Source organism: Thunnus maccoyii, chromosome 3 (assembly GCF_910596095.1).
Source record: "Thunnus maccoyii chromosome 3, fThuMac1.1, whole genome shotgun sequence".
NCBI classification, from domain to species: domain Eukaryota; kingdom Metazoa; phylum Chordata; class Actinopteri; order Scombriformes; family Scombridae; genus Thunnus; species Thunnus maccoyii.
Window position 1 is genome coordinate 37,481,029 of NC_056535.1, and position 15,872 is coordinate 37,496,900.

Consider the following 15,872-nt stretch of genomic DNA (forward strand, 5'->3'; position numbering starts at 1 on the left):
AGAACTCTGGTAGAGACACACCACCCCCCCCCCCCCCCCCCCCCATGGGAGGTATGTATGTATGTATCTATCTATATTAAAGAGCACAGGAGTTGCATTGAATGATAAACATTAAAAACAAGTTTGTTCATAAGAGCAGCATTATGAGGGGCACTGCTGTGAACCCAGAACCTTGTAATCTAACAGGGAAACTGACCATTACCAGGGTTTAACCACAGAACCAGCAGAGGTTCCCTGAAACACAGAACAGTTTGTTTTGTCACATTTTGTTGAGGAAAAATGTATTTTCCTAAAACAAAGCTTCTCATGCAGAACATGAGGATGTATAACGTGTACAAAGTGTTTGAAAGAAGAGAGAAGTTTCAGAAACAGGAGAAAAAGGAGACACATAATAATTTCCACCATGATAACTTTCCAGAGCTGTAAAATTCATGCATCACTCTGCTTTAAAGGGGCTGGTTTTGCTGCTCTAATCCTTCATGTTTACATCCCTGACCACTTGAAAGACCACGTTTTAGCTACTCGACCACTCTAACCCCTCATGTTCACATCCCTGCTGTCTAAACAAGTCCTCACAGTCAGTGTGTAAATCTGAAAATGGTCCTCACAAAGATAGAAATACAAGGAAACAGCCACTCTCAGCCTCCCACAGTGATGGGGGGAGCAGGGGGGGGGGAGGGAGGGAGGGGAGGGGGGGGGGGAAGGGGGGGGGGAGGGAGGGGGGGGGGGGGGGGGGGAGGAGGGGGAGGAGGAGGGGGGAGGAGGAGGGGGGGGAGGAGGGGGGAGGAGGAGGGGGGAGGAGGGGGGAGGAGGAGGGAGGAGGAGTCAGTCCCTTGGGAAGCTTTTCCTCACAGAGAGAATCAGTCAGTGTGGACAGAAACAGATGAACAGAACAGATCTGCTCCTCCTCCATCCGTCTGCTGATCTGTGAGTTTCATCATTTTCATCTTTCTGACATTCAGAACAAAGTTCAGCTTTTACTGAGACACAGACAGACAGACAGACAGACAGACAGACAGACAGTCAGACAGTCAGTCAGTCAGACAGACAGACAGATGATGGACAGGTGAGTAGTATTTAATGATATATTTGAGTTGAATGTGTCTCAGTTGCTGCTGTCAGGATGTTTCATCAGTTGTTTGTTTTATATATTTATTATTATTATTTCACTGCTTTCAGTATTTATACACTAACTGACTCTTTCACTGTAGACACTTTAAAGCTTTGCTGTTCAAACACAGTTCACTTCGACTGTTTTCTGACTCACTTCTTTAAAGGGTTAGAGTTACACATTCAGCTCTTTTTAGTGTTTGAAGTTACTGACTGTCAGATGAAAACCTTCAGTCAGCTCAGTCAAACACACTGCATTACATGATTAAATATAAAATACTGAGCTGTGGTCAGGTTCTTTATCCTGTAAGAATGAGGATTTATTAGTGAACTCTTTCAATTAATTTAACCAGTTAACTAATTTCCTCTCACACAGCAGACCTGCAGGGGTCAGAGGTCGGGGGTCAGGCTGTGTGTGGAATCTAAATCTTCTCTTTGAACTGAAGGTTTTTAATTAAAGGTTAGCATTTAGCAGTTAGCAGTTAGTGGTTAGACAGATGTCCAGATGTGGGTGAAGCAGCAGCTGGATGACGATTGGCTGTCGTCACTGAGCTGTAATTAACGTGCAGATTACAGACTGTGTGTGTGACGGTGTGTGGTCCTGCATTTCTATTTTTGTGAGGACATTCTGTTCTTCAAAGGCTGTTTGGAGTTTTAGACCAGATGACACGTGTGTGTGTGTGTGTGTGTGTGTGTGTGTGTGTGTGTGTGTGTGTGTGTGTGTGTGTGTGTCTTGTCTCTTAAAGCTACAGCGTACAGTGCAGTGATATTTTAGGCCTCTGTGACAGGAATACTTTTATATCTAATAATTTTTCCATCAATAATGATGTAATTAAGATATTTTAATGTGGTGTTCAGTCTGTAACTGGTAAATGCACTGAAAGCAGGCGGCTGCGCTGTTTAAGGTTCAGGTGAGACGTGAAATATGATCCAGATTCAGGAGTTTAAAGGTTGATCAGAGTCCAGAACACTTTAGAGGTTTGTAACACTCACACACAGGACTTTACAGCTCTGGAAAGTTATCATGGTGAATTTATTGGAAATTATTTTATTTTTCATCACAGAGTTAAACAGCAATACGACATTCATGTTATCAAGTAAGCTGCCAAGAATGTGAGTTTGCATGTATGTGATTGGCCGACACAGCGTCCTGCTGTCGTGTTACAGACAAAGCTGAACCAGGTTGAAGTTTTTGTCAAACGACTCTGCGTTGTTTGTCTCTGTGTCGACACACTGAGTGCAGCCTGAGAGGAGCTGAAGACAAAAGCAGATGAATACAGTGGAACTGTCAGTGTTCAGTGTTCAAGTGTCAGCGGACCTCTGAAAGTAGTTGAAGTGTCAGAGAAAGTGAATAAATAAATGAATCAGAGTTTTCAGTCTCTCAGTTTGTCTTCCTGTCTGTTTTTAAAGGTTTAAACTAAAGAGACTCATCAGATCCTTCAGTTCAGTTTGTGTTACAGAGAGAAAAACCAGCTCAGGAGGAGTGTTGTGAAAGAAAAGAGAGGATGAGGAGGAGGAGGAGTGTTGGGAAAGAAAAGAGAGGATGAGGAGGAGGAGGAGTGTTGGGAAAGAGAGGTTACTGCAGTTCAAGTCGAGCAGTGTTTATATGGACGACGCAGTCTGACAGTCGACAGCTCGTTTCTTTCTTTCACTCATAAGTTTAAGCTACAACTGTTCTGGTTGTGTTTAGCTCTGTGGTATGGAGTCACAGGAGGGACAAAAACCCTCAGATTTGTCTGGATGGTGTTTATTGTGACCTTTGACCTCAGTACGCTGCTGAAGCTTTCTGTTTACAGTAGACAGTTTGTCTCTGCACAGAAACAAGCTGAAAAAACAAGCTGATATAAATGTTTACAAGTTTAAATTGATTTGTTCTGAACAGTGTTGATAAACTTCAGCTCAGAAACAAACCTTTCCACTACTTTTTTACAACATGTGACCTTTGTGTCCATCGAAGATCGGACTGCCGTCACACAAACTGACCTCTGATTTTTAAAATCCTGTCAGGTTGTAAAAGTTCACAGTGTTTGTGAAAATCCTCGTTCAACCTCGTCATATTGTTCCGACTGTAACAAGCAAGCGAGTGGAAAAATGGTTCATGTCATCTTTGAGTTGTAATTCTGAGTCAAAGATAAGAACAAACTGCGAGTTTCTGTCACTGACAGAGGAGCTTAAATGAGTTAAAGACAGTTTAAACCAAAATAATGCAGCAAAAGAAACTAATTCAGGATATTTAAATAATGAGACTATGCTTTTATATCATATCATCTTGACTACTGTAACTCCCTGTTCACCTGCCTCAGCAGAACATCTCTCCAAAATACTGCTGCTGAACTCTTGACCAGGTCCTCCAAAAGGTCTCATATGACACTGATTCTGATTGCTCGTCACTGGCTCACCATCAAATCCAGAATCCAATAAAAAGTTCTTGTGATGACCGATAGAGCTCTGCATGGTCAGGCTCCTGCCTACATTAGAGATCTACTGCAGACCTGATCAGGGTTTGCTCGTTGTTTAAAACTCTCTCCCTTTGGATTTAAGATCTATGGACTAACCCTAACCCTTTTAAAAAGCAGCTCAAGACCAAGCAGCTGAAAAATGAAGCCAGTGTGGAAGTCCTAAAAACTGCAGTTCCTCGAAGGGCCACTTGAGGCTCCTGAAGTGTGTCAATCACATAGACCCCCATAGACCCCCATAGACTCCCATAGACCCCCATAGACCCCCATAGACCTCCATAGACCCCCATAGACCCCCATAGACTCCCATAGACCCCCATAGACCCCCATAGACCCCCATAGACCTCCATAGACTCCCCTAGACCTCCATAGACCCCCATAGACCTCCATAGACCCCCATAGACTCCCATAGACCCCCATAGACCCCCATAGACTCCAATAGACCCCCATAGACCCCCATAGACCCCCATAGACTCCCATAGACCCCCATAGACCCCCATAGACTCCCATAGATCCCCATAGACTCCCATAGACTCCCATAGACCCCCATAGACCCCCATAGACCCCCATAGACTCCCATAGACCCCCATAGACCCCCATAGACTCCCATAGACTCCCATAGACCCCCATAGACTCCCATAGACCTCCATAGACCTCCATGTTAAAATTCCATGTTGTTTACAGCCTGGAACAAAAATGGTTTTGGTCTTTAGAACTAATTTCGTCTTTCAAGACAACTTGAGGGGAAATCACAGGTGGTGAATTCTTTATATCTCACCCGTTTAAATGTTATTAAACTGTAAAGTTATGAATAATTAAGTACATGACTGCTTTGAGTGACAGTTCGCTAGCTGCTAGGCAGCTCAGCTCCGCCTCTTTGACCGTTCTGGATTAGCTGGGAGTCAGGCAGAGTCAGGCGCTGCCAAGATGGTGACGGCTGCAGCCGCCCACAACCAACGGGTGACGTCATGGTGACTACGTCCAGTAAAGTAAAGTTTATTTATATAGCACCTTCACAAAGTGCTTCACAGTCAAAGAAGTAAAATCAAATGCATCAAAATAAATAAAACAAAGACACCAGATAGAAATATACAAGGAGAGAGCAGATAAAATAGACAAATTAAGAGATAGAATAGCACAAACTATCCACATGCCTGTCTGAACAGACGGGTTTTTAGCTGCTTTTTAAAAGAGTCAACAGTTTCCAAGGCTCTTAAGCTAGTTTGAAGACTGTTCCAAAGCTTAGGGGCTGCCGACTGGAAAGCATGATCACCCTGAGTCTTAAAATTTGTACGAGGTACACTTAGAAAGCCCTGGGTGGAGGATCTAAGAGCTCTGCTGGTGGTATAGGGGTGGAGGTCCGTAATGTACTGTGGAGGTCTGGCCATGTAGGGCTCAATAAGTGAGCACCGAAAATTTTAAAATGAATTCTAAAATTTACTGGAAGCCAGTGCAGTGAGGTTAAAACAGGTGTAATATGTGACCATCTGTTGGATCGTGTTAAAAGCTTAGCAGCAGCATTTTGGACACTTTGTACACACAAGCAGTGTATGGAAGAATTATTAAGACAGGTAAAAAGAGAGTTATAGTAGTCCAAACGTGATGAAATAAAGGCATGGATTAACATCTCCATTTCATTTCTTGATACCACTGACCGGAGTTTGTTTCTCAGGTGAAAGAATCATGATCGGGTTAGCATCTTAACATTCACTTTAAAACTCATTGACTGGTCAAAAATTACACCAAGATTAAACAAGGAAGGCTGAGAAGATGAGGATAAGGTACCAACGTTCTATCTGATCGGTGACTGAAGATTATCGGGGCCAAATATCAGGACTTCAGTTTTATCTGCATTTAGCTGCAGAAAATTATTTGCCATCCAATTCCTAATTGCATTTAAACAGCTATTAAGTTCAAAGAGTTTGTGGAGCTCATTAGATTTAAATGAAAAGTACAACTGGATGTCATCAGCATAGAGATTGTAGGAGATGTTCTTGAAACTGCTGATGATTTGTCCCAGTGGCAGCATGTATATGAAGAGTAAAATGGGTCCCAAGACTGATCCCTGGGGAACACCGCAGGACAAAGCTGCTGTGTTTTACACAAATTCACCTACAGAGACTGACAAAGATCTATCCATGAGATATGAGGAGAACCACTCCAATGCAGTCCCAGAGATGCCCACCAGGTGATTTAGCCTGTGGATCAGAACGTGATGGTCCACAGTATCGAACGCTGCGCTAAGGTCCAATAAAACTAAAACAGAACAATCTCCGGCATCTGCAGCCATTAAAATGTCATTTGAGACCTTCAGGAGAGCTGTTTCAGTGGGGTACATTTTACAGAAACCAGATTGCAAACTATCTAACACCCTGTGCAATTCCAGTGTTTGAACCAGTTGCTTCTCCACAGTCTTTTCTAAAATTTTGGTAAAGAAAGGGAGTTTTGAAATGGGCCTGTAGTTCTCTGGCAGGGAGGGATCCAGGTTTGATTTCTTTAAGAGGCTGAACAATAGCCTGCTTAAAATAGCTGAGGACACACCCTGATAGAAGAGAGTGGTTTATAATATTGGCTCCGCAGGGTCCGATACAGTTAAAAACCTTTAAAAACATAGTGGTTGGTAGTGGTTGGTAGGACATCTAGTGGGCTCGAGGAGGGTTTCATTTGTCCTAACAGGGCTGCTATATCATCCACGGACACTGAATAAAAGGAGTCCAAGATGGATGTAGTTCAGGAGCCACTAGTAAGCAGACTGGACATAGGTGAGATATTTGCCCTAATATTGGCAACCTTGTCTATAAAATATTTGAGAAAGTTATTGCAGTCACTGTTTGATGAGATTTGAAGTTTAGGGGTGCTGGGAGAGACAATATGGTTTACAGTATCAAACAGGACTTTAGATTTCTTTTGTTGACAGAGATTAGATTAGTGAAATATAAAGATCTCTCAGCCTTCACCATGTTGTTGAGGGTACTCATGAGATCTTTGAGATGCAGTCTATGCACTTCCAGCTTCGTAGCTTTTCACAGGCACTCAGACTTTCTGCATTTGTGCCTGAATGTCCGGATGGTGTCGTTGATCCATGGGGATGGGTTTTTGGAGATCTTTCTGAGTTTCCGAGGAGCCAGTTTATCCAATACTGAGGAACAATGAGTGTTAAATGATTTGACTAAGGTGTCCACGTCTCCATCCGTTAAAGCAATGTTGCTGTCAAATACTGTGCAGAAACTGACAGCCACAGCCTCATTTATGATACGGGTCTGTCTCATATGACAAGAGGGCTCAGAGTCCAATGTGGAGCAAATGTCATATAAAATACATTTATGGTCACTGACATAGAAGTCCTTAGAGCCAACAGTAACAATATCTATGCCATGGGTAAAAAGGTCCAGAGTGTGCCCACCAGTGTGTGTTGAGCCGGATCTTGTTGCTTAAAATCAAAGGACTCAGTGAGATTAAGAAATTCAGAGGCAGCATTACACGTAGTGTTATCGATATGAAGATTTAGATGTATGGTGTGGATGATGGGCTCTGTCTGTAATAATGGGCTGTATAGGGAAAGCGACCGGTGAAGGTGGTGATGACAGAGAAAGCCGATGGGGAGAGCTGGCGGGGGGGTCAGTGCTCTGAGGAGATGGAGATGAAGTGTGGTGATTGGACCAGAGATAAAGATAGTTACTTCACAGCTACCTAGGAACTTGAAAAGGTCGTTGAAATCCTTTTTGGTCAGCTCAGACTGCTGATGAGCAGTATTATTTGTTCCCATGTGGACTATGATTCGTTTAATCAAGGACGAGAGCGAGCGCAGCAGCCCCGGGAGCTTATCCAGGATGTCACGGACCGTGAAAGCAGTGTGTGGCTGCGTTGAAGAACCTGATGTCCTGATTATGGGGTCCTCAACTACTAATGTGGTTGGCGAGAAGAGAGGACGAGGGGGTGACAGCTGTGGGCTTGTGCGGCTGGGGAGTGCAGGGTCTGTTTCCACACCTTGTGTTGAGGTCGCCGACTGAGGATGGGGTGACCAGACGGGCGAGCGTTGTGGCAAGACTGGACGAGGAAGACTTCCAGAACGTCTGGCAACTGCCTCTTTCAACATTTTTATCTTTCGACGGGCAGAGGAGGTCGTTCCCTGAGATGATGGCCGTTGATCTGACCTCACAGAGGAATGGCAAACCACGTGAACACTGCTAGCCACTGGTGGGGAAGAGGGTGCAGTATCACTGGGCACCGCTTTCTGAGAGGGGTCTGAACGGGGATGAGTCGGAGCCGCTGGAGCATCGGCAGGAGCCGAGAAGGTGTCCGACAGGATCGCATAGTGGTTGGAGAGAGTTAGGTGGGGTGGCGAGGCAGCCCTGCCCGAGCGCCTCTTGCGGCTGCGGGCCACCAACTCGGCCCAGGACGAGTGATGGCCGCGGACAGGTGGAGGGGTCCCACAGAGCAGTGTCTTGGATGGCTGCACTCAGATTGGCGATCCGTTTGGACTGCCCGATAGCCACGTTCATGAAGCTACAGAGGAGGGAGTCCGTCTTCTGGAGCTCATCGGAAAGCTGTCAAATATCTTCCTTAAAGTCAGCGATCTGGAGTAGTACACTGTCCTCACAGGATAAAGTTGGCATCGTTGTAAAATCCAAGAATAAAAGTAGCTTAAAATTCTCAGTAAAAATCGACACCGGCTAGCTTAGCTGCTGGGCTAAAAACAAAAACCTGGCTAAACTAGCGGCAGTCAGGAGTCGGCAGCTGGATCACGTAAAGTAGTTAAAAATCGAGGCATCCGATGATTAAAAACTTTATACTGGGTTGAAGCGCGTACACAAAACGTCAGGGGTCTAAAAAATGTCATAAAATTTGTTGTTTATTGTGTTTTATGTCTGTATGTGTTTTTGCTTTATCTCCACTGTGAAGCACTTTTGTGACATCTCTGCTCTTGAAAGGCGTTATTATAAATAAAATTACTTACTTACAGTGAGGTTCCAAGTCTGAAACATTAGGCTCCTTACTGCCACCATTTTGAAAAGATTAAAAGTCTGACATCTGTTTGTTTGAAAGCTGCTTCTTTCTGTGATTTTATTGTAAAATTATTATTTATTTTCCTAATAAATCCACCACCAGTCTGTCTGATCATAAATCACAGATGGATGTGGCTGTCTTCTGATTGGTTAGCTGCAGGGATCAATACCGAGTCCACATGTTAAAACTCTTCATACAGTCGACGCAGCAGCAACAGTTTTCAATCAAACTGTGACACATTTGCATAGTTTTCACACAGAAAACATTCAGTGACTACGACCTTCAAATGTCCTCAATTCTGCTGTGTGTTGGTAAAGTTCAACATGTGGACTCAGTGTTGAGCCGAACAGGGAGCCAACTGGAAACAACTGGAAACAACTGGAGCCAACTGGAAACAACTGAAGCCAACTGGAAACAACTGGAAACAACTGGAGCCAACTGGAAACAACTGAAGCCAACTGGAAACAACTGGAAACAACTGGAAACAACTGGAGCCAACTGGAAACAACTGGAAACAACTGGAAACAACTGGAAACATTTGAAGTATTTTTATTGTGTTGTGCCGTGTGTCTGTTCTCTGGGTGACTATTGAATCAGCAAACATCCAACAGAGACAGAAACACAGACAGGAGGCCTGTGAGTCACTGATCAGAGTCCAAACAGCCTGCAAGACCAAACTGTGGTGATATTTAACACGTGCCAGACAGAACAGCTGATCTGTCCACATTTGAATCATCGTTTTCTTCTGTGTTTCAGGTTGAGATGACTTCCTGTCTGTTGTCCCTTCTCTTCTTCTACCCTTTGGTGTCCATCATGGCCACTGCTGAACCTGCCGGCTGCAAGATCCGCATCACTGACAAAGGACTGGAGATGTGTAAGAACTACACTACACACTAAATACTGGATACTAATCTATAATCCAGAACAATCTATAATCTAGATCAATCTGTAAACTAGATTCATCCATATTCCAGATCTAATCTATAATCCAGAACAATCTATAATCTAGATCAATCTGTAAACTAGATTAATCTATAATCCAGATCTAATCTATAATCCAGATCTAATCTATAATCCAGAACAATCTATACTCCAGATCTAATCTGTAATCCAGATCTAATCTATAATCCAGATCTAATCTACAATCCAGATCTAATCTATAATCCAGATCTAATCTATAATCCAGATCTAAAACTGCTTAAAACTAATCCAGTATTTAGTATTTATAGTTTTTACAGTATTCGTTTTTGTTTTTATTGTAATAATATTGTATATCCATTAACAGTATTTATATGTGTTGCAGTACTTGCAGTACTAACAGTATTTATATGTGTTGCAGTACTTGCAGTACTTGCAGTATTTATATGTGTTGCAGTACTTGCAGTACTTGCAGTATTTATATGTGTTGCAGTACTTGCAGTATTTATATGTGTTGCAGTACTTGCAGTACTAACAGTATTTATATGTGTTGCAGTACTAACAGTATTTATATGTGTTGCAGTACTTGCAGTACTAACAGTATTTATATGTGTTGCAGTACTAACAGTATTTATATGTGTTGCAGTACTTGCAGTACTAACAGTATTTGTGTCGCAGTACTTGCAGTACTTGCAGTACTAACAGTATTTATATGTGTTGCAGTACTTGCAGTACTTGCAGTATTTATATGTGTTGCAGTACTTGCAGTACTAACAGTATTTATATGTGTTGCAGTACTTGCAGTACTTGCAGTACTAACAGTATTTATATGTGTCGCAGTACTTGCAGTACTAACAGTATTTATATGTGTCGCAGTACTTGCAGTACTTGCAGTACTAACAGTATTTATATGTGTCGCAGTACTTGCAGTACTAACAGTATTTATATGTGTCGCAGTACTTGCAGTACTTGCAGTACTAACAGTATTTATATGTGTCGCAGTACTTGCAGTACTAACAGTATTTATGTGTTGCAGTACTTGCAGTACTTGCAGTACTAACAGTATTTATATGTGTCGCAGTACTTGCAGTACTAACAGTATTTATATGTGTTGCAGTACTTGCAGTACTAACAGTATTTATATGTGTTGCAGTACTTGCAGTACTTGCAGTATTTATATGAGTTGCAGTACTTGCAGTACTTGCAGTATTTATATGTGTTGCAGTACTTGCAGTACTAACAGTATTTATATGTGTTGCAGTACTTGCAGTACTTGCAGTACTAACAGTATTTATATGTGTCGCAGTACTTGCAGTACTAACAGTATTTATATGTGTCGCAGTACTTGCAGTACTTGCAGTACTAACAGTATTTATATGTGTCGCAGTACTTGCAGTACTAACAGTATTTATATGTGTCGCAGTACTTGCAGTACTTGCAGTACTAACAGTATTTATGTGTTGCAGTACTTGCAGTACTAACAGTATTTATATGTGTCGCAGTACTTGCAGTACTTGCAGTACTAACAGTATTCATATGTGTTGCAGTACTTGCAGTACGAACAGTATTTATATGTGTCGCAGTACTTGCAGTACTTGCAGTATTTATATGTGTTGCAGTACTTGCAGTACTAACAGTATTTATATGTGTCGCAGTACTTGCAGTACTTGCAGTATTTATATGTGTCGCAGTACTTGCAGTACTTGCAGTATTTATATGTGTTGCAGTACTTGCAGTACTAACAGTATTTATATGTGTCGCAGTACTTGCAGTACTTGCAGTACTAACAGTATTTATGTGTTGCAGTACTTGCAGTACTAACAGTATTTATATGTGTTGCAGTACTTGCAGTACTTGCAGTATTTATATGTGTCGCAGTACTTGCAGTACTAACAGTATTTATATGTGTTGCAGTACTTGCAGTACTAACAGTATTTATGTGTTGCAGTACTTGCAGTACTTGCAGTATTTATATGTGTTGCAGTACTTGCAGTACTTGCAGTATTTATATGTGTTGCAGTACTTGCAGTACTAACAGTATTTATATGTGTTGCAGTACTTGCAGTACTTGCAGTACTAACAGTATTTATATGTGTCGCAGTACTTGCAGTACTAACAGTATTTATGTGTCGCAGTACTTGCAGTACTTGCAGTACTAACAGTATTTATATGTGTCGCAGTACTTGCAGTACTAACAGTATTTATATGTGTCGCAGTACTTGCAGTACTTGCAGTACTAACAGTATTTATGTGTTGCAGTACTTGCAGTACTAACAGTATTTATATGTGTCGCAGTACTTGCAGTACTTGCAGTACTAACAGTATTCATATGTGTTGCAGTACTTGCAGTACGAACAGTATTTATATGTGTCGCAGTACTTGCAGTACTTGCAGTATTTATATGTGTTGCAGTACTTGCAGTACTAACAGTATTTATATGTGTCGCAGTACTTGCAGTACTTGCAGTATTTATATGTGTCGCAGTACTTGCAGTACTTGCAGTATTTATATGTGTTGCAGTACTTGCAGTACTAACAGTATTTATATGTGTCGCAGTACTTGCAGTACTAACAGTATTTATATGTGTTGCAGTACTTGCAGTACTTGCAGTATTTATATGAGTTGCAGTACTTGCAGTACTTGCAGTATTTATATGAGTTGCAGTACTTGCAGTACTTGCAGTATTTATATGTGTTGCAGTACTTGCAGTACTAACAGTATTTATATGTGTCGCAGTACTTGCAGTACTTGCAGTATTTATATGTGTTGCAGTACTTGCAGTACTAACAGTATTTATATGTGTCGCAGTACTTGCAGTACTTGCAGTATTTATATGAGTTGCAGTACTTGCAGTACTTGCAGTATTTATATGTGTCGCAGTACTTGCAGTACTAACAGTATTTATATGTGTTGCAGTACTTGCAGTACTAACAGTATTTATATGTGTTGCAGTACTTGCAGTATTTATATGAGTTGCAGTACTTGCAGTACTTGCAATATTTATATGTGTCGCAGTACTTGCAGTATTTATATGTGTTGCAGTACTTGCAGTACTAACAGTATTTATATGTGTTGCAGTACTTGCAGTACTAACAGTATTTATATGTGTTGCAGTACTTGCAGTACTTGCAGTATTTATATGTGTCGCAGTACTTGCAGTACTAACAGTATTTATATGTGTTGCAGTACTTGCAGTACTAACAGTATTTATATGTGTTGCAGTACTTGCAGTACTAACAGTATTTATATGTGTTGCAGTACTTGCAGTACTTGCAGTACTAACAGTATTTATATGTGTTGCAGTACTTGCAGTACTTGCAGTATTTATATGTGTCACAGTACTTGCAGTACTTGCAGTATTTATATGTGTTGCAGTACTTGCAGTACTTGCAGTACTTGCAGTACTAACAGTATTTATATGTGTTGCAGTACTTGCAGTACTTGCAGTACTAACAGTATTTATATGTGTCGCAGTACTTGCAGTACTAACAGTATTTATATGAGTTGCAGTACTTGCAGTATTTATATGTGTTGCAGTACTTGCAGTACTTGCAGTATTTATATGTGTTGCAGTACTTGCAGTACTTGCAGTACTTGCAGTACTAACAGTGTGTGTTTTGTGTTTTCAGTGAGGTTTGAGACTCAGAGGTTTGTGGAAGAGGAGCTCAGTAACATCAGTATGCCAGAGATGAAGGGCAGCGAAGGACGTTTCCAATACACCATCACTGAGTATAATATCATAATATACTTTTAATAATACTGTAACATTAAATACTTGACACGTGTTAACGTTTCCTCTCGTTTACCGTCAGTGTGAAGATAAAAGAGTTGAATCTGACTCACGCCGAGCTCAGCTTCCTCCCAGACGTCGGTTTGTTGTTTGACGTTCAGAACTCGTCGATCACTCTGAGTTTCCACCGACGGATCCTCTACTGGTTCTTGTTAGTCCTGCAGAAACATAGTAGCACTAATACCTGCTCACAGTGACGATGATGATGATGATGATGATGATGATGATGATGATGATGATGATGGTCTTTTTGTCTCAGTTATGACACAGGAAACATCAACGCCTCGGCAGAGGGAGTGAACATCAACACAGCTCTGAATCTGATCCGAGACGACGAAGGACGACTGAAGATCAACAACATCACTTGTGATGCCAAGATCGCCAAAATGAAGGCAAAGTTCAGCGGAACGCTCGGGTAACGATCAATAATCATTACTGATAACTGTTAATAAGTATAATGTAACGATCAATAATCATTACTGATAACTGTTAATAAGTATAATGTAACAATCAATAATCATTCATGATAACTGTTAATAAGTATAATGTAACGATCAATAATCATTACTGATAACTGTTAATAAGTATAATGTAACGATCAATAATCATTACTGATAACTGTTAATAAGTATAATGTAACAATCAATAATCATTACTGATAACTGTTAATAAGTATAATGTAACAATCAATAATCATTACTGATAACTGTTAATAAGTATAATGTAACAATCAATAATCATTACTGATAACTGTTAATAAGTATAATGTAACAATCAATAATCATTCATGATTAATGATTATTGTTAATAGAACTGATGTCTGTCTGTCTTCAGGAAGGTTTACAACTTCCTGTCCAGATTTCTGACATCAGGCATGCGCTTCCTCCTCAACCAACAGGTCTGTTACCTGTCTGTCTCTCACCTGTCTGTCTCTCACCCGTCTGTGTCTCACCTGTCTGTCTCTCACCTGTCTGTATCTCACCTGTCTGTGTCTCACCTGTCTGTGTCTCACCTGTCTGTGTCTAACCTGTCTGTCTCTCACCTGTCTGTGTCTCACCTGTCTGTATCTCACCTGTCTGTCTCACCTGTCTGTCTCACCTGTCTGTGTCTAACCTGTCTGTATCTCACCTGTCTGTGTCTCACCTGTCTGTGTTTCACCTGTCTGTATCTCACCTGTCTGTGTCTCACCTGTCTGTATCTCACCTGTCTGTCTCACCTGTCTGTGTCTCACCTGTCTGTGTCTCACCTGTCTGTCTCTCACCTGTCTGTGTCTCACCTGTCTGTGTCTCACCTGTCTCTCTCACCTGTCTGTATCTCACCTGTCTGTATCTCACCTGTCTGTGTCTCACCTGTCTGTATCTCACCTGTCTCTCTCACCTGTCTGTATCTCACCTGTCTGTATCTCACCTGTCTGTGTCTCACCTGTCTGTATCTCACCTGTCTGTGTCTCACCTGTCTGTGTTTCACCTGTCTGTATCTCACCTGTCTGTCTCTCACCTGTCTGTGTCTCACCTGTCTGTATCTCACCTGTCTGTCTCACCTGTCTGTCTCACCTGTCTGTGTCTAACCTGTCTGTATCTCACCTGTCTGTGTCTCACCTGTCTGTGTTTCACCTGTCTGTATCTCACCTGTCTGTGTCTCACCTGTCTGTATCTCACCTGTCTGTCTCACCTGTCTGTGTCTCACCTGTCTGTGTCTCACCTGTCTGTCTCTCACCTGTCTGTGTCTCACCTGTCTGTGTCTCACCTGTCTCTCTCACCTGTCTGTATCTCACCTGTCTGTATCTCACCTGTCTGTGTCTCACCTGTCTGTATCTCACCTGTCTCTCTCACCTGTCTGTATCTCACCTGTCTGTATCTCACCTGTCTGTGTCTCACCTGTCTGTATCTCACCTGTCTGTGTCTCACCTGTCTGTGTTTCACCTGTCTGTATCTCACCTGTCTGTGTCTCACCTGTCTGTATCTCACCTGTCTGTCTCACCTGTCTGTCTCACCTGTCTGTGTCTCACCTGTCTGTGTCTCACCTGTCTGTCTCTCACCTGTCTGTATCTCACCTGTCTGTCTCACCTGTCTGTGTCTCACCTGTCTGTGTCTCACCTGTCTGTCTCTCACCTGTCTGTGTCTCACCTGTCTGTATCTCACCTGTCTCTCTCACCTGTCTGTATCTCACCTGTCTGTGTCTCACCTGTCTGTATCTCACCTGTCTGTCTCACCTGTCTGTGTCTCACCTGTCTGTGTCTCACCTGTCTGTATCTCACCTGTCTCTCTCACCTGTCTGTATCTCACCTGTCTGTATCTCACCTGTCTCTCTCACCTGTCTGTATCTCACCTGTCTCTCTCACCTGTCTGTATCTCACCTGTCTGTCTCTCACCTGTCTGTATCTCACCTGTCTCTCTCACCTGTCTGTATCTCACCTGTCTGTATCTCACCTGTCTCTCTCACCTGTCTGTATCTCACCTGTCTGTATCTCACCTGTCTGTATCTCACCTGTCTCTCTCACCTGTCTGTATCTCACCTGTCTCTCTCACCTGTCTGTATCTCACCTGTCTGTCTCTCACCTGTCTGTATCTCACCTGTCTCTCTCACCTGTC

General features: G+C 42.2%; 1 protein-coding gene across 3 annotated transcripts in view; it reads left to right on the plus strand.

The window, feature by feature from the left end:
* Nucleotides 1–887: 887 nt before the first annotated feature.
* Nucleotides 888–15,872, plus strand: part of LOC121892059 (phospholipid transfer protein) — a 20,079-nt gene continuing 5,094 nt past the window's right edge. For 2 of the 3 annotated variants that reach the window (XR_006094285.1, XM_042404842.1), the window contains exons 1-6: nucleotides 888–927; nucleotides 9,330–9,447; nucleotides 13,121–13,220; nucleotides 13,304–13,432; nucleotides 13,541–13,696; nucleotides 14,116–14,179. Coding sequence is in view for 2 of the 3 variants with exons in the window: in XM_042404842.1 (XP_042260776.1) it covers nucleotides 9,336–9,447; nucleotides 13,121–13,220; nucleotides 13,304–13,432; nucleotides 13,541–13,696; nucleotides 14,116–14,179 (561 nt within the window). In the remaining variant the exon portion in view is untranslated. Of the gene's footprint in view, nucleotides 928–9,078; nucleotides 9,210–9,329; nucleotides 9,448–13,120; nucleotides 13,221–13,303; nucleotides 13,433–13,540; nucleotides 13,697–14,115; nucleotides 14,180–15,872 lie in introns of those variants that run through there. The other variant, XM_042404850.1, reaches the window with a different exon arrangement.